General features: G+C 40.2%; 1 protein-coding gene across 1 annotated transcript; it reads left to right on the top strand.

Annotated features, from left to right (window-relative positions):
• Positions 1-41: 41 nt before the first annotated feature.
• Positions 42-17,178, top strand: LOC131100355 (cilia- and flagella-associated protein 70). The gene is made up of 28 exons (XM_058046129.2): positions 42-139; positions 1,137-1,232; positions 1,312-1,397; positions 1,642-1,828; positions 3,504-3,599; positions 3,686-3,771; positions 4,037-4,228; positions 4,370-4,552; positions 4,750-4,844; positions 5,080-5,173; positions 5,295-5,432; positions 5,533-5,664; positions 6,646-6,708; positions 6,822-6,913; positions 7,079-7,139; positions 10,271-10,453; positions 10,563-10,694; positions 12,403-12,531; positions 12,631-12,764; positions 12,967-13,082; positions 13,346-13,573; positions 14,664-14,782; positions 14,950-15,087; positions 15,594-15,755; positions 15,909-15,998; positions 16,405-16,506; positions 16,619-16,666; positions 16,736-17,178. Exons 3-28 carry the CDS (start codon positions 1,326-1,328, stop codon positions 16,829-16,831), a joined length of 3,168 nt encoding a protein of 1,055 aa, XP_057902112.2. The 5' UTR covers positions 42-139; positions 1,137-1,232; positions 1,312-1,325; the 3' UTR covers positions 16,832-17,178.
• The last annotated feature ends 5,038 nt before the right edge of the window (positions 17,179-22,216 follow it).

The following is a 22,216-nucleotide window of genomic DNA, read 5'->3' as shown; positions in this document are numbered from 1 at the left end:
TATACAAAAATAATATGAGAATTGTCTGTGTCTGTTCAATATGCGGTTATCAGCGTCTTTATGACGTCAGAGCGTCGAGTGCTCAAGTGGAAGCAAACCAGGTTCCAACCGAAAGGTGCACCTTCAGGACTACCCTGAGGTATTTGGGGGCATTGTTGCTTTGCTAAAAGTGAAGTTAAATGTTTATTTGAATATGAAATATATTCGATTAATAGATATATATATTAGTAGAGATTAGATATTTCTGTTATTGTACGCTCTATGGATAGATGGTAGTGCTGTGTAGAAAATTGTGTAGAAAATCAACCTGTTGCTGTGAGATCACTAAATCACTAACTCAACGACATCCTTAAACGTAAAAAGTCACTTTCTATGGCAAGATACAACTTTATTTTTGCCTCGAAAAATGCTATCCATCCGGACGGGATTGAAAACATTGGTTGCTATAGGCAACAGTGGAGGGACTATGTAGAAAGAGCAAAAACGTATAACAATAACTGCAGTGTATAACCAATAAGCACTTGCAAATGACTGGGTAAACCTTATGGTCAAGTTTAATGAATTTTAACTGGAGATGGATTTTATTATTTGGCTGCATGGGGGTTGAGTGGTTAGCGCACAGACCTCACAGCTAGGAGACCAGGGTTCAATTCCACCTTCGGCCATCTCTGTGTGGAGTTTGCATGTTCTTCCCGTGCATGCGTGGGTTTTCTCCGGTTTCCTCCCACATTCCAAAAACATGCTAGGTTAATTGGCGACTCCAAATTGTCCATAGGTATGAATGTGAGTGTGAATGGTTGTTTGTCTATATGTGCCCTGTGATTGGCTGGCCACCAGTCCAGGGTGTACCCCGCCTCTCGCCCACCGCGGAACAAAATGAATGAATTAATTTTATTGCTGTGCTGTGGTTTTAACGTTCTTTTTGACATACTAAATTGTCATTTGAAAGTGTGATTTTCTTAAGATCTTTGCCAGCCCAATATTACAGTTTTAGTTCAGCTTTAAAAAAAAACACCCGATCAGACCCCTTTAAAGGTATCACTTCAATATGAATCACCACACAGTTGTCAGGCAACATGTATAACAATAACATTTGGTGAAATATTAAACACATACTTTTATGTCTGTATCTTCAGCACAGCTCAAGAAGAGGAAACTAGGAAAAGTGTTTTCAATAGGCGCACAGTGGCTTATCTGCAAGCATTTGACAGCAATCTGTACAAGGATTAGAGGTGAGGTTACATTTAAAGTAAAACTGTTATATCAAAGATCTACATCGATTTATAATCCTATTAATTTCATCATTTGCAGGTTAGCCTTTAATAATGGAGTCTGCTGTAGACAAAGTAGAGACTACTTTTTGCATCAAAGTAACTATCATTCGGGCAACTAACATGGTGAGTGAAGAGATTCATTTGCTTATCTTTATTGTTGGCATTCATCGAGAGGTCATCAATGTGTCCCTCCACCCTTCCCAGTTCTTACATGTATATGTTGTTGGATGCTGCATGTTGTGTCGTTACGCTTATAGTGTAAGCACCAGTTCAGGACAATATAGCTGAATCTGTGGAACACAGTATTCTTTCTGTCTTTTTGATGTATCATTTCCACACCTAATTACAACATTATATTTTCTGTAAGCATGGCAAAAAAGCAGGAAACCTCCAAAGTCTTGTTCGGGTGGAGATGAATGGTGCAGTTGTGGGAGAATCTGAAAAGAAGCCAGTGGATCCCACGGCCCAGTTCATCCAGTATGACTATACCTGTAGCTTTGTCTGCTGCAATGATGCCCTGCCTCTCAATGACATCGCCCACAAACCAGTCATAGGTACAGTAAATCACGTCTGTAGCTTGGTACTTTACTGAAATACAGCGTGATCAGTTGACTTACCATTGTATTTCTTTGAAAGACACATCTGTGTTTCCATTGCACAGCGCACATAATACAGAAAATATTCTTTTTCAAGCAGCACGAGTGACATGAGTTACATACATAACTTACTTTTGAAGTAGCATGAATGACACGAGTTACAGAAAACATAACGAATGCTACTTTTCAAGCAGAATGAGTGACATGAGTTACAGAAAACATAACTTACTTTTGAAGTAGCATGAATGACACGAGTTACAGAAAACATAACCAATGTTACTTTTTAAGCAGCGCGAGTGACACGAATTACAGAAAACAACAAATGTTATTTGTCAAGTAGTACGAATGACATGAGTTACAGAAAACATAACTTACTTTTCAAGCAGCATGAATGACAGGAGTTACAGAAAATTAACAAATGTTACTTTTCAAGGAGCAAGAGTGACATAAGTTAGAGAAAACAACAAATGTTACTTTTCAAGTACGTGGCATGAGTGACATAAGTTAAGGAAAACATAACTTACTTTTGAAGTAGCATGAATGACATGAGTTACAGAAAACATAACAAATGCTACTTTTTAAGCAGCATGAATGACAGGAGTTACAGAAAAAATAACAAATGTTACTTTTCAAGGAGCACGAGTGACATGAGTTACAGAAAACATAGCTTACTTTTGAAGTAGCATGAATGACATGAGTTACAGAAAAATTAACAAATCTTACTTTTCAAGTAGCACGAGTGACAGGAGCTACAGAAAACATAACTTACTTTTCAAGCAGCATGAATGACATGAGTTACAGAAAAAATAACAAATGTTACTTTTCAAGGAGCAAGAGTGACATAAGTTACAGAAAACAACAAATGTTACTTTTCAAGTAGCACGAGTGAAATGAGTTACAGAAAACATCAATGTTACTTTTCAAGTAGCATGAACGACATGAGTTACAGAAAACATAACAAATGTTACTTTTCAAGCAGAACAAGTGACATGAGTTACAGAAAACAACAAATGTTACTTTTTTAAGTAGCATGATTGACATGACATACAGAAAACATAACATGTGGTCTTTTCTTGATGGATGATTCAATCCTACATATTCTAGGAGAAAAAAAGGACACTACAACTTGACAGGAAAATCATGGTGTTATTGAGTGGCTTTGATATTATATTCATTGCATCCTGTAAAATGATTTGTAGTCGAAGTCTTTATTGATGTGTCGTTTCCAAATGACGTACACCATTCCTTCATTAAGTACAGGAACCTTGGAACTTTTCCAATAACAATAGCAATTAGATTTTGTGTCCTCTGCCACACACTACCTGCAACACACCTTATGTTTTGTTTCTAACACACACACAAGCTGCAAAGCAAGAAGTTCAGCTATTGTTACGAGTACAAAGTACTCCACCTAAATACAACCTTATAAAGTGAATTATGTATTGATATCTCATAATCATGTGGAGCCCAATAGGGGACTGTTACGGCAACCTTTGCAGTACGTGTTTGTGAAATAGGCTCCTGTTTTTGCCATTGGCCCTTGAAAAAAATCACAATATGCAACTTTTTCCTCAGCAATGTTGACATACGATTTGGTCATGCATGCGTTTAATTTTGCATTTATTTTTGTCAGTGACTTTGATTGAGCTTGTTCCTGAGAAGAAAAAAGCGGAGCCAAAAGCAGTCGTCCTTGGCCAGGCAGTAATTGACCTGCTGCCGTTGTTGCAAGGTAAACTAACACATTGGCAACACTTTATTGATGCTTTCATCTCATCTTTTATGGCATTTTATTCTTTTTCTGCTTTCTGTCTTCAGGCGAGTGTAGCTTCTCATCCACGGTTGTGCTTCATGCAATTAATGCCCCTCCAGAAAAGGGTTCAATCCCGGGACTCAACTCCAAGGTCAGTTAGCTAAGAGTGGTGTGTGTATATAGCGTGTGTATTATCTATTATCCAATATAAAAACTGCATCAAGAATTCCAACCTTGTAAAGTTAATAGTTAAGTGCCGCCCTTACATAGCCACCACTTCAGATTTGTCATCTTAGTAAAAGGTGTTACAATCTGTAGAGGAATGAAGAAATACTTTTGCTGTAAATGTAAATCAGCCTATATTGGATCTCCAGTGTTGTTTTCACCCAATAATCCAGACCCTATCCCCCATGTAGTACCCCATTCTGGACGTGTGTGTCAACGTGCCAGCTCCATTACTCACAGAAGAAGACCTTTCAACTTCCAACTTGGTGAAGGTAGTTCTGGAGACTGCCTACTCGCTCCCTGATACGTTCAATCAGGGTGGTGGACCTGCAGCCCCCCCATACATATGCACTGCTGCAATGGAGTTCCCATGTGCAGCAGAGGTGGGTGTAACAGGGTTACTTGCACGGCAGTCACCAGTGTAGCATTAGTCTTTCCTAATGAAGTAGGTCTGCAGTGCTATGTTGCATAATAGCACTATGAGTCCCGTGTTAAAAAGTGTCTTATGTTCCTCTGACTCCCAGAGAGATCAGCTCTTGCTGTTCGCTGAAGGCCAAATGAAGCCAGGTGGGCACAGGGAAGAAAATGGCCGACAGAGAAAGAGGCCCCATCACGCCCTCCTGGCTCCTGGGAACCACTTCCTGCCAGGAGCTGTTTTCGAGAGCCAATCGATTGATCTTGAAGATGGCGAGCTTTCTGGTTTAGAGGTACTTGTAAATTCAACCAAAACCGATGGTAGATGGTACAAGTCAGTCGCTCTCGATGTTCATACTCAGGTTGTAAAACATTATTACACTTTCAATGTACGTTGATAAAGTAGGTACAGTTTAGCTCACCAACACAAAACCTAGACATATTTTGGCTGTGGACGAGAACAGTGAAAAGCTCTGAATGTCAACCACAGGATCGTGACTTTCGTAATGAAGCAGAGACGTTGCTGAACCGAGTGAGCTGGGATACAGAAATGTCCTGTTTTCTGGATGCAGGTGGAACGACCAGGTCAGCTTACTGTACGATTCGTTATTTATAGTTCTTTATAGTTCCCCACTTTGTCCTGTAAACCAAGTTCCTTTTGGGATTTTGGTGATGAGGTAGTAGTTCCAGGTAGTTGGTGGGGCCACTTAAGTAAAGTGTTTGGCTTCTCAAAACATCCACAAAACAGCAAATTCACACATGCAGTATAGCCTACACCTGCAAGCTGAAATGATGTCCACAATGCCCACTGAGATTTCAGGCTGCGTCAGAAGATCACTGAGAGCAGATTGTGGCCACTTGAGATCATGAAGTCATTGGTTCCCAACGAAAAGGCAGGCATGACTTCCAAGATGGTGAGATTGTCATTCTTCTAGAATAGACTCTGAATCGTTTTAGAAAAAGAAACTATTGTACTGCTGACCACCAGTAGCGTAGCTCTTCTCCACCAACATGTAATGTTGTGTATTCATGCAGGGAACAGAGGAGGAACCGCATATACCCTCCCATGGTGTAGCCTTTATTGACATGGGCCGTTTGCTGTATCCAGGAATTACCCATATCCGAGGAGCATACCATATTCATCCTTACTCAAGCACTTTACTACTTAACAAGGTATTGCAACGGGCATGTATTTTTATAGTAGTCATGGCGTATTGTCAGAGTAGTCCTATGGTCTGACTTGTTAGTCACTGATCCTATTTTTGTTCACCAGGCCAAGCGCACCTTCAGTGTTTTAAAAGAGCTTTCCAAGCCTGGAAGCAACAAAGAACGTTGTGGCACAGCTTTAGGCTTTTCCAAGACAAATACGGGAAAGCCCAAGGACGCAAAAGGGAATGGTATTAAGGTTTGTAAGTTGAACAACGCAGTCATTTGTATTTGCATGAGAGGAAGTGTTGAGATCTACCTAAGAGTGGGATGTGAGTGCGAAATCTTACAATGTAGCGGGAGTTCATGGTATTGACTGCCAAAAACGATAATAATGTCTAATATGCTCATACTGTCCAGCACTTCATTTCTGATACTATAATAATACCAACATATGCAGCTGCTCAGGTCACATCTGATGGATGTACTGATTATGTACACATCATGCTTCTTTTACTGTGATGCCACTACGTGCATGTCACAAATAATGTTTGTACAAAATAGGACCAATACTATGCAATGTAAGTTAATATGCAATATAATATGCTAATTATATATTAATTTTGGGTAAGCATGTTGACCACACAGTCAGGAGATCGGGAAGACCTGAGTTTGGATCTCCGTTTGGCATCTCTGTGTGGAGTTTGCATGTTCTCCCCGTGCTTGCGTGGTTTTTTTTGGGTACTCTGGTTTCCTCCCACATTCCAAAAACATGCTAGGTTAATTGGCCACTCCAAATTGTCCATAAGTATGAATGTGAGTGTGAATGGTTGTTTGTCTTTGTCTATATGTGCCCTGTGATTGGCTGGCCACCAGTCCAGGGTGTACCCCGCCTGTCACCTGAAGTCAGCTGGGATAGGCTCCAGCATGACACTGTGACCCTCATGAGGATAAGAGGTATAGAAAACGTGCAATGTAAGTTACAGCAAAGTGTGATTTATTTTAAAATATTTGTTGAAAAAAAATGACCAATAGTCTAAAATAACATGTTTTCTTACCATCAACAAGTATGACGGGTTATGAATGAATTTGCATATAATAATTTAATTTTAAAAAGCTCATGTCTATGTGGTACAAACATCCATGTGAACAAACTATGAAAATGTGTAGTTTACCACACAATACACATTTTACACAAGTCATTGTGTCTTTAAATGTCTATTTTATGTTTGTGTGTCAGGCGCCTGGCAGTGCCGGTTTGACAGATTCGGACGTAATTGATCACATCCCTTCAGACAGAAAAGTAAGCTTTGAAGCATTGTATGGAATGAATATGATTAGAACATATTTCTGATGGTCAGTGATGATAAGTTGAGAACCCTAAGTATGATGAGCTCAATTTCCAATTCATGACAGGCTTATACGGAGTCCAGATCATACATTTTAATAGAAATTTCCTTGACGAAACCACTGGTGTCCATAACATCATCGGAGGAGCTGGCTAGAAGGTAATGTGCACTGAGTGTTCTTAAGTCATGACCTGTGTTGTATGTCTTTTCTTACCTGCAAGGTTCTGGCACAGAGCTGTCATAAAAATGGGAACTCCGAAAAAGCAGTTTGTCAGCACATGCTATACTTAGATTTGGCACAAATGTTCTGAAATCTTTCTGCAGGGTGAAAGCACTGATCCCCCCAAGGCCCATACCTTCAACGGGACCCAACAGAGCTGAAAGAGTAAGTATATTTAAATACATTATAGAATTTTATCCCGTAAATAAGTGTGTGTTTTAAAGTGCTCACAATAGCAATTTAGTACATGGAGTATAGTAGGTATTAGCTGCATACTCGTTATAAACGAGTATCCGTTACAGATAGTCATTTTGATGAGTACGAACAGTCAGTCTCACACAGCGACTACCCTTCCCAGGGCTCGACAATAACGATGTACCGACGCCCCGGGGCAAGTTAAAACCAAATTGGGGCAAGTAAATCCAATCAGTGATATTCCCGTGGGGCAAGTGCACTTTGGCATGCCATACTGCCAAGAGTTTTTTTAAAAGCGGTTCTTGTTGGGTGTTGGTAAAACAGGGACTGCGTAATTCCGGTGGTAATTTGCAAACCAATCCTTGCAAATCTTGAAATGGACCAATCAGAATTGTTTATTTAGACCGCGGTCCACAGTCCGCGTTTTACCCACACCCGTTCTTGTTGGCGATCAACCAATCAGCAATGGTTTGACTATGAAAACATCTATCATGGCGTCCCTGCCAACATGGTCTAATTCTTCAACAACTTGTGAAGGAAAACAGCAAAAAGTGATGAAGCAGTGCCTCCTAAACAAATATTTTATTAGCGGCAGCAAATCAAATGATGGCACAGGTGAGTGAATCACATTGCTGTGACAATTTGAAGTGGTCACAATGAAACACCACCGATTAGATCCAATACCAAGTGCTGATTTTGCACAAGCTACAAAATCTAGCGCTTCCATTTCTCTGTGGATTTTTCTCACCTTTGCTTCACAAATTATTGTTTGACCATTGAGCATTTTTTTCTGGATTAAAAACACTTTACTAGTACACAAATGAAGAGCTTGCAACCAAAAGGCGCTAAATCCAATTTTCACTAAGTTGCATGTTTTTCATGAGTTTACTAGACCTCTGTCATGTGTATCCAAATCACATGTTTTGGCCTTGAAATCATTTTAAAGAATATGAAAAAAAGTGATATGAAATTTATGCTTTCAACCAAAAGGCGCTATTTCCATTTCAGATTTCAACCAAAAGGCGCTAAATCCATTTCTTTATTCTTTATTCTGATTGGCCCAAGTTTCCCATCTATTGATAATCTGACCAATCAGAGAGAAGAATACAATTGGCACTGCACATACAGAAAGCCAGTATCAGTGCGCATCCTGTTTTGTTTGTGTACATTAAGTACACGTATGATAGTTACAGTATGTTATGCAATTCAGGAGAACACAAATTGTGTTTTTACAGTATTCTGTAACATGGAAGTTTTTTTTACGCCATAAAAGGCATGTCTCTACCTTGACACCTCCAACTTTCATGAGAAACATTATTTTTCTTGTACTAAAAAACATACAATGTAAAGAGTTTGTAATGAGATGATTTTTGTCACTGTCACCTTCATGGTGCAGTCAAATATGAGCACTGCTTTTAATAACATTTTTATTAATTTAATTAATAATTATTATTTTGTATTGTATGTTGAGAATGGCTTCTGTGTTGTAATTATTTTATTAGCATAGCACATTAAAGCACCTTACATTCTTTTACAACAATGCCATTGAAGAAGTTAAAGGTGACTTCCAATTTATTTCAGCCAAAAGGCGCTAAATCCGAAAAAAAATTAATTAAAAAAAATCACCAACATCATGGAATGTGGATGATGTTAATGTGCGCTTTAATATCTTAACAACATTTTATCAGTAACAGTGTACTCGTGGTAGGTTATAACATTTTGTTTCTGTAATGTATGAAGGTGAACGAGTGCATGTGTGTGTGGGGGGCTGGGGGGAGGTGTATTGTATGTTGAAAATGGCTTCTTAATTATTTTATTAGCATAGCACATTAAAGCACCTTACATTCTTTAACAACAGTGGCATTGAAGAAGTTAAAGGTGACTTCAAATTTATTTCAGCCAAAAGGCGCTAAATCCATCATTTCAGCCAAAAGGCGCTAAATCCGAAAAAATATTAATAAAAAAATATATATAAAATACACGGTGTGTGCAGGATTTTTATAGCATGCATTTTTATGACCTATATTGATAGCTCTTTCATTTGCAATATAGACTTGATGACCAAATAGATTGATATGTGCGTAGTTAAAAATCATTGATTTTCTCGAAATCAGTCAAAATGGATTTAGCGCCTTTTGGTTGCAAGCTCTTCAAATGTGTCTATTCAATAATGTTTCATTGTGGTGCACAACTTCTAAAAGGCAAAGTGCCTAGAAGTCTCTTGACAATCCAGATTTCCATGCAACGTCATGATCTATGTAGGAAAACAACCACAAGAAATGATAATCATTTCATCTTTATTTCAGATTCTCATGTGATGCCACAAAAATGAGATGATATCATTATGACAGTCTTTTCATTTTACTTGGGGCAAGTTGGGGCAAGTAGTTCTCACCTTAAGGATTCCCCAAGGCAAGTCATTTTGGTTTTTAATGTAGAGCCCTGTTTCCTTAGACTGACTCTTCAGGCTGCAGGTGGCAGCCACAGAGGAGCCGCGATGCCTCATTCACGTACAGGCTGCAATTGGCAAGCTGGCGTTGCCCACTGCCTCCACAGTTCACCTCTATTTTGGTTTGAAAAGTTACATGGGCGAACGGGGGCTGGGTGTCCCCGGACTTGTTTGCTGGGCTGCCCCCTGGGGGTTCTGGTGGGGATCCTGGGATGGGGCGTGGGTGGGATGGTGGTGGTTATCCTGGGGGCCGGGTAGGCGGGGTGCCGCAGCCTGCGGGTGCCGGGCACCTGCTGCTGCTGGGGGACAAATTCTGTTCAACCCACTTATATCAATGTACTGCTATAAGCCCCACCCATTTCTGGTTAAACCGTGGCCACTTCCAGTTTTAGTCCCGCCCACGTTTTTAAAGCATATTTTTGATATTAGAGCCTTAGCAGGAGGTCACAGAAAGGCAACACAATAAAAATGTCAGCACAACAGCCACAGTGTAGGTGTAATGTGTAGGTAACTCAGTATGTATACACATATAGTGTATAGTATAGTGTATAATATATTGTATAGTATAGTGTATGCACACACTTTATACTCAAAATCAATCGTGAATCTCACCCCCTATATAGAGACTAATTAACACTACCTTTCTTTGTAGGCGGTGTTGAACTTCCACAAGCAGGTGGGCAAAGTGGTGAAGCATATTTCGGAGCAGTACGAGGAATTGTTTGGAACAGGATTCCAACCGCTCACTAACTGCAATCAGGATCAAATGATGGCTCAGCTGATGGGCGCTCTCAACGTCTCTGGGAGATATTTTGCCTTTAAAGAAAAAATGAAGGTTCGAGTCGTGCAACATGGATGTGTTTGATGTGTCCACCTGGTGCTATTTATCTCTGCAGTTTGACCAGATGATTGTGTGTTTGTGTTTGTGTGCGTGTGGTTTGTAGCCCGCTGTGGTGAAGTTCGTGCGTGACAAGATGCAGCAGACAGACTCGTTTACAGTGGACCAGGATCTGCATGAATTTGTCAGCAAGTTGTATGTGGACCTGGTGGATGAGATGCACGTTGCTCTCAACAAAGTACATGCACCCACCCCAAAACACATACAGTGCATCCGGAGTATTCACAGCGCTTCACTTTTTCTACATTTTGTCATGTTACAGCCTCATTCCAAACTGTATTAAATTAATCTCTTACCTCAAAATTCTACACAAAATACTCCATTATGACAATGTGAAAAAGACTTTTTTTTAATTTATTAAAAATAGAAAACTAAGAAATCACATTTACATAAGTATTCACAGCCTTTGCCATGAAGCTCAAAATTGAGCTCAGGTGCATCTTTTTTCCACTGATCATCCTTGAGATCTTTCTACAGCTTAATTGGAGTCCACCTGCAGTAAATTCAGTTGATTGGACATGATTTGGAAATATAATAACTGTCTATATAAGGTCCCACAGTTGACTGTGCATGTCAGAGCACAAACACCAAGCATGAAGTCAAAAGAACTGTCTGTAGACCTGCGAGACAGGATTGTCTTGAGGCACAAATCTGGGGAAGGATACAGAAAAATTTCTGCTGCTTTGAAGGTCCCAATGAGCACAGTGGCCTCCATTATTCGTAAATGGAAGACGTTTGGAACCACCAGGACTCTTCCTAGAGCTGGCCGGCCTTCTAAACTGAGCGATCGGGGAAGAAGGGCCTTAGTCAGGGAGGTGACCAAGGCCCCGATGGTCACTCTGTCAGAGCTCCAGCGTTTCTCTGTGGAGAGAGGAGAGCCTTCCAGAAGGACAACCATCTCTGCAGTAATCCGCCAATCAGGCCTGTATGGTAGAGTGGTCAGACGAAAGCCACTCCTTAGTAAAAGGAACATGGCAGCCCGTCTGGAATTTGCCAAAAAGCACCTGAATGACTCTCAGACCATGAGAAACAAAATTCTCTGGTCTGATGAGACAAAGATTGAACTCTTTGGTGTGAATGCCAGGCGCCATGTTTGGAGGAAACCAGACACTGCTCATCACCAGGCCAATACCATCCCTACAGTGAAGCATGGTGGTGGCAGCATCATGCTGTGAGGATGTTTTTCAGCAGCAGGAACTGGCAGACTAGTCAGGATAGAAGGAAAAATGAATGCAGCAATATATAGAGATATCCTGGATGAAAACCTGCTCCAGAGCGCTCTTGACCTCAGTAGACTGGTCATGTACCTTGATCATATAGACAGTAGACATTAGCACACAGCCAAGATCTCAAAAGATTGGCTTCAGAACCACTCCGGGAATGTCCTGGAGTGGCCCAGCCAGAGTCCAGACTTGAATCCAATCGAACATCTCTGGAGAGATCTGAAAATAGCTGTGCACAGACGTCTCCCATCCAACCTGATGGAGCTTGAGACTTATTGCATAGAAGAATGGGCAAAACTGCCTAAAGATAGGTGTGCTAAACTTGTGGGATCATATTCAAAAAGACTTGAGGCTGTAATTGCTGCCAAAGGTGGATCAACAAAGTATTAAGCAAAGGCTGTGAATACTTATGTAAATGTGATTTTTTTGTTTTCTATTTTTAATAAATTCAAAACATGTCAAAAAAACCTTTTTTCACATTGTCATAATGGAGTATTTTGTGTAGAATTTTGAGGTAAGAGATTAATTCAGTTTAATTCAGTTTGGAATGTAACATGACAAAATGTAGAAAAAGTGAAGCGCTGTGAATACTTTCCGGATGCACTGTACACACACTTTATACAGACATAAACCTTCATCACTGTAATTATTCCCCATAATTAGATTTATTCACATGGTATTGAAGAAGACCCCATTAATGAGATCCATTTGAGCATTTCTCATCTTAGACATTTTGCTCGAGAGGCTCAGCTCATTGGGGATTATCGTCTGGCCGTTCGCTACTACCAAGAGGTACGATAACACCTGTAAAACATCTGCTCCTTGCCAGTGTTGATTGGCAAAGAAATTGAAAAATTCAAACCAGTAAATCTTGTGTGTATTTTGCTGCAGTTGGTTGTGAGGGAGCCCCGTGAGCCCTCCCACAAGTTTGAGTGGGGAGGGTTCTACATGCAAAATGGAGAATACATGATGGCCAAAATGTGTTTCCATGATGCCGTTGCTGTTCAGCAAGCACACCAGCCCAGGTCAGACATAAAAAATCCAATAAAAACATAGCAGATGGTACTTCCATCTGATGGGTCAGTGCATATATTAGCATAACTTATGGAAGGATGCATTTTGTAAAATAAAAATGAAGCATTGCATTTTGCTTCTCGTCACAACAAGTCAGTTCAGGCTTCAAATTCACATTCCAGCCTGTGTCTTTCCATCATTTTCTCCATTTAGTCTGATGATGTGTGGCGTCCTGGCAGCCATGTTTAATGATTTTGAGCAAGCTGAAATTTTCCTGGAGCGAGCCACCAGCATAGAACCTCCCAGTTTGGTGGCCTGGACCTTGCTCGGTGAGATCCAACTTTTCACTCTGATGTTGTTCAGCATACAAATAGACACATCCTTCATGAAAAATCCTCTGTGTTGATTAGTGTGGATGATTAGTGTGGACACGTTTCCTGTCCTTTACCTAAAACAATATCATTTTTAAACATAAGCTTTTTGGATTGCATAGACTGGCCAAGTGTCAGTGTATGTCCTAAATAATTCAAAGCTTCTAAAGTGACAATTGATTCTGAGAAAAAACACTTTCCACATTGCATTTGTTTTCCAGGTCTGGTCCAAGAGAGCCAGGACAAACACATCCTGGCTGAAAGAGCTTTCCTGGAGGCTACAAGCTATCTGAACGCAAAGGAAGCAAACCATCTGACTGCAAAGGAAGAAAATAATGAAACTCACGAGGCAGAAAATGCCGGTGTGGATATGCATGTGGGTGTGGATGTGGACGAGGAAAGCGAAAATCAAGTGGTCCAGGAAGAGAAAAATCCCATTCTACCTCCAGGTCAGTATCCTGCTATTATTTGATTTATTTATTTGGGACAAGGCACATTTATGAACACCCATCAGCCAAATGAAAGCATTTTCATTTTCATCTGTAGTCCCAAGCCATAAAGACAAACACAGGACAATATGGGACAATATAGGACAATATAGGACAATATATAATATCAATGGCAGATAAAAACACAAGACACCCAGTCAGGAAAGGCACTTTTTTAATGCACAGTAAGTCAGACATTCTCTGATGTTTTTGGGGAGGCTGGTCTAAAAGTGACTTCCTCGGACTTACAGAACTGTTCATCTCGAGGTCTCCTCTGGAGGACGCCCTGATGCATAAACAGCTACCTGTGCTTGTTTAATGTATGAAGAAAGTTAAAAAATTAAAAAAATATATTAATAATTTTCATCCCATAACACAAGGTAACAATCTGGATTATTCTGAGAGTGTTTGGGACTACAAATATAATTGTTTTGACGTGTTTCATTTTCATTCATTCATTCATTCATTTTCTACCGCTTATCCTCACAAGGGTCGCGGGGGTGCTGGAGCCTATCCCAGCTGTCTTGGGGCGAGAGGCGGGGTACAAGCTGGACTGGTGGCCAGCCAATCACAGGGCACATATAGACAAAGAACCATTCACACTCACATTCATACCTATGGACAATTTGGAGTGGCCAATTAACCTAGCATGTTTTTGGAATAGGGGAGGAAACCGGAGTACCGGGAGAAAACCCACGCATGGGGAGAACATCCAAACACCACGCAGATATTGGCCGAGGGTGGAATTGAACTCAGGTCTTCTACCTGTGAGGCCTGTGCACTAACCACTTGTCCACAGTGCAGCCCCATGTTTCATTTTATTCTATATTTTTGCATATTATGTATTTAAACGTGAAAAAACAAGGTGTTTATTACCGATAGTATCTTACTGTTACTTAGTACTCCGGTGTTTTATATTTTATAGGACAATATTTTTTTCCCACATGAAAAACGTGTGGTTTCAAACAAAAGGTGATATTTTTCGATCCAGTTGTAAATAAAAGCAGTTGCGGTGGTTATGAACTACTACGTTTTGATCTTTTCATCATAGACACGGAGACTGATAACCAGGACACAGCAGAGCACACAGAGGCAGAAGAAAACAATGTCTTGTCCAAATCTATTTACACTGAGACCCTTGAGTTTCTGCTGTACAACTACGCCCTGCAGGTAAAGAGACACACAGCAGCCTGTTTGGCAGACTAGCATACGTGAAAAACACATGGAAAAACCCACCAGTAATGTAGAGTAATGTTGTAACCGTTTAGGCAAAATGGATCATTTAAGTAGTCTTTCTGAAAAAAAAAGACCAATCCTATGAAAATGGTCTTTGTCAGATGGCAGAGCATGCTCTTTCCAAAGAGCTGACTTCAGAGGGCGATCACCGTTTTTATTTGGCTCGTGTGGAGCTGCTCAGAGCTGACTATTCCAAAGCTGCTATCACCATCAGTGAGGCCCTGCTTGACGGAGAACCGGTAGGGGAAGAATACATTCAATCTTTACAAAAACAACACAAATCAAGGCACAACAAAACACAAATAGTGTTAGTTTGGAACAATTTGGCTGAAGAAAAAGACACTTTTCTGACCTATACATGTAGTTAGAATGTAGTATTAGAATGTAGTATTCTCGTGTTAAAGGATGCCAAAGTTTCAAATAATGAGGTTTCCGCATTTGGATGATCTGGACGGTATTGGTATCAGTAGTATAAAACACTGGTCGGAGCATCCCTAATATGAAATATATATAATAAACCTTGTGGAAATTGGCTTATCACGATGGAGTGTGGAACCGATTAACTGCAATAAAGAAGGGACAGTTGTGGTAGTAAGGTTATCATTTTGATACATTGAAATAAAACAGTCAACATGTGATTGAAGTATTGGCTTTCAGATTAGATTTTTAGGCAAATTAGTGGAATATAAATGATCAACCAACACGATGGGAATGTTTACCAGAGTATTATCCACACTGTGAGCAGTCTGCAGATATGTGGGCGCTAAATGGCCACTGTCACTACCTGTGTGAGTCGTTCGCTGAGGCTCAGGGGAGTTATGAACGGAGCCTGGACTTCCCACAGCAGCCATCAGACACTCACCTCGTGCTTCTCCGCCTGGGAGGCGTTTATCTCCAGAAGAAGAAGGTTAGACATCACCGTACACGGATATTTACGTGTCAGTCATCATCGTATGATTGTATAAGCCTGGCCGCTAAATTGCTGTGAGAGTGCAAACAATCTTTCAACATAAGTCACAATTTCAAACAGCCTTTTCCTATTTCTGCTCCTCCCCATTAGTTTGAGCAAGCTAAAATGGCCTACCTGCAAGCTTGTGAAAAATCTCCTTCCTGTCTTACCTGGTTGGGCCTTGGTATCGCCTGTTACCAGGTAAAAAGCCGTCTGTAGTACTTTTGTGGGCCTGACGTCATATACTGTATATTTTGAGCTTTGAATGGACTGAATTTGAGCTTCACTTTTTAGTCCGTCACCATGACTATGGTTTCAGTGTGAATATGTGTGGATTTGTTTAGCATTGATGTCTGTTATAAGTAGAACATTTTGGAGAACATTTTGGAGATCTCATGTTATCAGCAACAAGTGGCTGCTTTTGTAAGTATCATGTGATTTCGGCTGCACGTGCATGCGTGCTGTGCTGTGATTTCCAAGTGTCCGTGAATTCAGTGGCAACCCGACAAGTTATGTGATGCACCTGAAAGCACCATTCTTCCAAAAAGCTAGCAGCACTGCCAGCAAATAAGAAGCCTGTGCTTTGTCTTTGTGTCTGAGCGTACAGCTGGGCGAGCTTTGTGTTGCTGAAGAAGCTTTGACGGAGGCCAACCATTTGAACAATCACAACGCGGAGGTGTGGGCCTATTTGACTCTGATCTGCCTCAAGGTAAGTCACATTAAGATTTGTTCAAGTAAAAAAAAACTCAGCTTTAACGTTAGATCAGAAAGCACTTTTCATGGACACCATACCTAACTATGACTTCATAAAACATCTTTAGTGTGACAGACATGGGGAAGCAGAGCTGTTCTACAAATATGCTAACAGGGTGAGTTGGAGTGATTTTTACCACACACTTCCTAGCTGAATATACATGTTTGTATTGATTGGTTCACAGTACAACTTGGAGAACGCAGCGCTTCACAGGGAGGTAAAAGAGCTGCAGAATCAGGCCCAGATCCGTCCTCTGACGTCATGCTTTCAACCAAATTGATCACAATAGATTGTCCTTGAACCTAAGTAAAACTAAAATCATGCTGTTTGGTAAAAGCAGAAAGGACACGTACCAGCAAATACAAATAGACGGTGTAGACATTGAAAGGGTGAATGAAAATACATTTCTGGGGATCACAATAGATGAAAATATGAGCTGGAAACCTCATATTACAAATATACAACATAAGGTGGACAGAAATATTTCAATATTGAACAAAGCAAAATTTGTTCTCAATCAGAAATCACTCCACACTCTTTATTGCTCTCTGGTTCTACCATATCTTACTTATTGTGTGGAAATATGGGCTAATAACTATAAAAGCAATCTTCACTCGCTAAATGTACTGCAAAAAAGGTCAGTAAGGATAATTCATAATGCCGCCTACAGAGAACATACTAACTCCTTATTTCTAAAATCACAAATACTTCAACTTGCTGATATAGTTCATCTTCAAACAGCTAAAATAATGCATAAGGCTAAAAATAAGCAATTAGCTAAAAATGTCATCCAATACTTCTCTACAAGAGAGGAGAAATATGATCTCAGGGAAGAAGTACATTTGAAACACTTCTATGCTAGGACTACGTTATGCTAGCCATAGCATTTCAGTATGTGGAATCAAACTATGGAATGGATTGAGTAAGGAAATCAAACAATGCACAACGATGAGCCAATTCAAGAAACAATACAAGCAGTTGATGTTTGCTAAATACAAGGATGAAGAGTCTTGAACCAGTCATGATGTGCTATATATATCACTATATTGACACTTACTATGGTACCCATTATGGCATTGGATGCTCATATCACCTCCTACGAGGTACCAGGTACATTATTTAAATAAAAACAACCTTAAACTGTATTATGGAAAGCAGGAAGTGAACAAATGTAACAGTTACTGATTGTAAAAGTACCAGATGGAGGGGTAGGATTTAATAAGCTTTGCTTCTTCCTACTCCTTTTGGACATGTGGAACTGGGAACTGATTATGGGATGCACTCAATTGTAATCTGATGCATGTTCAAATGAAATAAAACCATTACCATTACCATTACCAAATTCTTGACATGTTGTTTACAACCTTTTATTATTCCGGAATAATATATTATACTTACTGTATTACAGTTGTCCCTTGTTTCTCATGGTTACTGCCCAAACGTAATAAGTGAATTTCTGCAAAGTAGCATTCCATATTACAAATGGAATAGTTTCATATCATGCTCAGCAAGTCCACAGTAGCTAGCTGACGTCACGCACGTCATTTTTATGATTGAAAATGCTTGTGGAGAATATTTTTAATTTGCTTATGTATGCATATGTTTTGACTCGGGCTGGCAAAAATAACACGTTCATTAATTTCATGTTTTAGCGTAATTACACATTCCGACTCCATATCCTGTATGTATCTCCAACCAACATACGCCTCTAGTCTGTTCATCCTGAGAATGACACTTCCTCATTCAATAACACCAGATGCATTTAGGGACACACCAAACATCACAAAAACAGCTTAATAATGTGTGTGTGTGTGTGTGTGTGTGTGAACAGGAAGATAAAGAAAAACATGAAGTAGATATTCTTATTACTCACTTTCTCTCAAAATCTGCTACATTTACTGTAAGTATGCTGGAAAATGCACTGAAAACAAGTACATTTACCTTAAAGGGGACCTATCATGCTTTTCCCCTTTTCTGATCCCATATCCCATAAATGTGTCATGCCTGTCATCTAATAGCCCGCCTTCACCTTGGAGCTCCCGCTTCCTGCCTGATTGCGCTCAGGTGTTCTTCATTACCTGATTTCCTGCTCCCAATTGATTCCCTCTGATTCCTCCTGTTAGTTGCTTAGTTGTTAGTTTGTTGTACTTCCATGTCTCGTTCTAGCATTCCTCGTTATTGCCTTGCCTGGTTTTTCACCCTCGTCTGTTTTTCGACCCCTTCTTCTTCTGCCTTCTTCTTGGATACCTTTGAATAGCTTTACCTTCGATACCTTTAGAAAGCTTTGTGCGCTGGTTATTGTGTGTAGCTGCTCTATAGGAGTCCACATCTCAATACAAAGGGCTGAAAAATGAGCATAATTGGGCCCCTTTAAATGACATGATGTCTGAAAGCAACCCGTAATTGTTTAGAATTTATATATTCATATATACACACTGTGATTGGTTGGCAACCAGTCCAGGGTGTACCCCGCCTCTCGCCCGAAGACAGCTGGGATAGGCTCCAGCACCCCCGCGACCCTTGTGAGGATAAATGGTAGAAAATGAATGTGTATATATATATATATATATATATATATATATATATATATATTATATATAATGTAATTCCTGTTGTTTCTCTGTCTTAATTAAATACAGTAAAATTATTTCAGACATAGTTGTGAGTGGTGATTAATCATGTTTAATTTTAAAATTGATTAATCTGATTAAATGTTTTAATCATTTGACAGCCCTAGTTTTGTCTTATAACAAGCTGTATTAAACCACGAAACAGTGATTAAAAAAATGTTTTTTCACGCCATAGGGTGAACCACAATGTACAATTTTTTATTGGCCATGAGATGTGTGATGCTATGGCTTTGTAGGTTAAAATAAAGCTATGTAATTTGGCCAAAAAAATCACAAATCTACTGAAATCAAATGCGGTTAAATTATTCCTACGTGTGTTGAAACTCAATATATTGTGGAATGGTAAAATGTGTCCCATTTAGTCGAATGTGCATGTAGATATTCAATAACCCACCATGATAGCAACTGTTTAATAGAACATTGCAGAGACACAGCAACATTAGTAGTCTGAAATGTATTGAAAAAAACAACAGAAAAACAGTAGGAATTCAAAAATAAAAAAAAGTGGAAAACACACAAACATTCAAACTTTGCTTTAAGAAATACATATTTTGGCACATTTTACACAAGCAAATGTATCCAGTGTGATCCTGTTACATCCTATATAGAGCGTCTTGATTGTTAACAATGTATGTACTCTATCATGATTCCTGGGAAGACCGTATCCATGTCTACCGGTTACTACATCTACTACACTCAACAAAAACATCAATGCAACACTTTGGTTTTTGCTCCTTCTATTCATGAACTGAACTCAAAGTTGTAAAACTTTCAAATGTACACACAAGTTACATCGCTAGCAAATATTCTTCACAAATGTTAGTGAGCATTGATCAGTCATGATTGATGTCCTAAAAACCAGTGCGATGGCCACCATTTGGCTCAAACACCGTACACGCCGATCCACAGCACGCTTAGTGTCTGTGCGTGGGGGCCATGTGCGTCTTTCTTGCAATTTTCCCAATTTTTTCACGTAGTCAGCACAGGAGCATGTACGTCGGACTGTAACTGCACATTTTGGAGCCTTTTATTGTGGCCAATGTCAAGACACCCATGCAATACAGTAATCACACTGTATCATCAGCATGTTGGATAGATTATGAACCATTAACGATGAATGCGGGACAGTTTGGGAACAATATTTGAAAGAGATGGGCCTTTTGTTGACACAGGAAACGTCTTACATCTTTAAGTTCAGTTCATGAAAAATGGGGGCAAAAACAAAAGCTTTGTGGGGTTTTTTTTCATTTTTTTGTATATTTTTTTAGATTTGTTGGGTATACATGCTCTGTACCCTTAAAAGGGATAAATGACTCAAACCAGACCTGATAATAAATCCACTTTCCATTTGGACATTTGTATTTGGTCCCATTTGCCACGTTCCCAATGTCATGTTTGCTGTGGCATCGCTGGTCTGTTGGGAAATGTTCAGGGTTCACTGTCTGACCCGTTCAAAGATATCTCGCAGCCACGGTGAATCCTCATAGAGGCGAGGGTCACCCAAATACTCTGAGGTCCTCTTGTAGAGGTAGTAGTACAACACAGAAGCTGTTAACACACACACACACACATGAATACATAAAAATACAAAACAAAGTTCTTTAAATAGCTGAGGACTTGTTAGTGGTTTTAAGCATCAAATATCACAGTCGGTTGAAAAATCTAACTAAACAATAAAGCATAACATGAAATAATGCGGGCTGCACGGCGGTCGAGTGGTTAGCGTGCAGCCCACACAGCTGGGACACAGCATCCAATAAATAGATTTTTACCCGCAACTGGGTCGTCATCTCTGCACCCTGGGGTCAAACCGTAAAGCCCGCAAGCTGCAATGTGACAATAGGTCCCCTTTAGAGGGAGTCATTTGCAGCACATCCTGGGCTGCAGCGATGAGTTGCTGTCCGCTCTGTGGCGCACTCTTTTCCAACAGATATCTGCAACTGTGTGTCGGATGGATGGCGCATTGTGTCCCCAGTCGATGTCCTTCCCATCCCATTCAAGCTGGACACAGTCACCCAGAAACATGGCATGCACCTCGTGGCAGAGTAGCCAGCTAATAGCACCTACATATGTATATATATTTATATATACCCACTGAAAACAGCTAGATTGACAGCTAATTGACTCTGCCTCTTTCAGGCCTCCATGATGTTAAACACCTTGCACTCCACATTCCATTTGAGAATGAGAATGCCCCACAATAGGGTTTCCATGTGTCACCTTCACCATCAGCATCTTTAGCAAGCCGGTGGCCATTTTGGCGATATGTTTAGGTTACTTATCGTGTTGGAATATGCCCTGTGGACCCGGTTTCAGAAGGGAGGGCATCATGTTCTGCTTCAGGATCAATACATTCCTGTTTCCCTCAGTGAACCATTTTCCCCAGTGCCGGCAGCACTCATACAGCCTGTTATGGCCCAAAGGTGTCTAAGGTAGGATGGAAGAAAGACAAATGTCTGGTAAGGAAAACTCAATCTTTGAGTGGTCAAAGGGAAATGAAGTATTTGAACACTTCCTGTTCAAAAATGTCACTTCCTCCTTTTCAGGGAAGGACATTCACGGCAAGATCTCTGATTTTGCTACCAGAGTTTTGAACTTTTTGGGGACAATTTCTGACCATAACTTGTTACAACTCTAGAAAATAGTGTTGACATCTCCGCCTTAATGTGGACAAGCGAGGGGACTCTACTCACCATAACAAACCAACAGTAAGGAGACGACACAACTGTTACGACCACAAGGCTAGCTAGCAAGCTAGAAAAAAAGAAAAGACATTAGCAATCGCAACAATGCAAAGGTCAAAAGAGAAAGAAAGAGGATCTCCTCAGGAATCTACTAGCAGGTTTTCCAGCTCTTGCAGCTGGAATTGAAGCACTCCGGATATGGTTCTACACATGGAGACAGCGGTGAAAGACGGTGCGTGTCTATAACAGCCCCACCATCAGGCAATTTCAACGCCAGCTGGTGCAGATGCAAATGGCAGCAAATAAGTAACAAGACACCCTGGAACAGATTAATGAAACTACCGAGATGAT

The sequence above is a fragment of the Doryrhamphus excisus genome, linkage group LG11, assembly GCF_037039965.1.
Source record: "Doryrhamphus excisus strain RoL-2023G ecotype Guam linkage group LG11, RoL_Dexc_Guam_v1.1, whole genome shotgun sequence".
In the NCBI taxonomy this organism is placed as follows: Eukaryota; Metazoa; Chordata; class Actinopteri; order Syngnathiformes; family Syngnathidae; genus Doryrhamphus; species Doryrhamphus excisus.
This window is presented reverse-complemented; position numbering and strand designations above follow the sequence as displayed.

What these genes read in the sequence shown, in the direction of transcription:
- LOC131100355 (XM_058046129.2), top strand. Translation starts at nt 1,326, where the DNA reads ATGGAGTCTGCTGTAGACAAAGTAGAGACTACTTTTTGCATCAAAGTA. An exon ending in CCGTTCGCTACTACCAAGAG is followed by an intron (nt 12,532 to 12,630) that starts GTACGATAACAC and finishes ATTTTGCTGCAG; the next exon opens with TTGGTTGTGAGGGAGCCCCG. An exon ending in TCTACAAATATGCTAACAGG is followed by an intron (nt 16,667 to 16,735) that starts GTGAGTTGGAGT and finishes ATTGGTTCACAG; the next exon opens with TACAACTTGGAGAACGCAGC.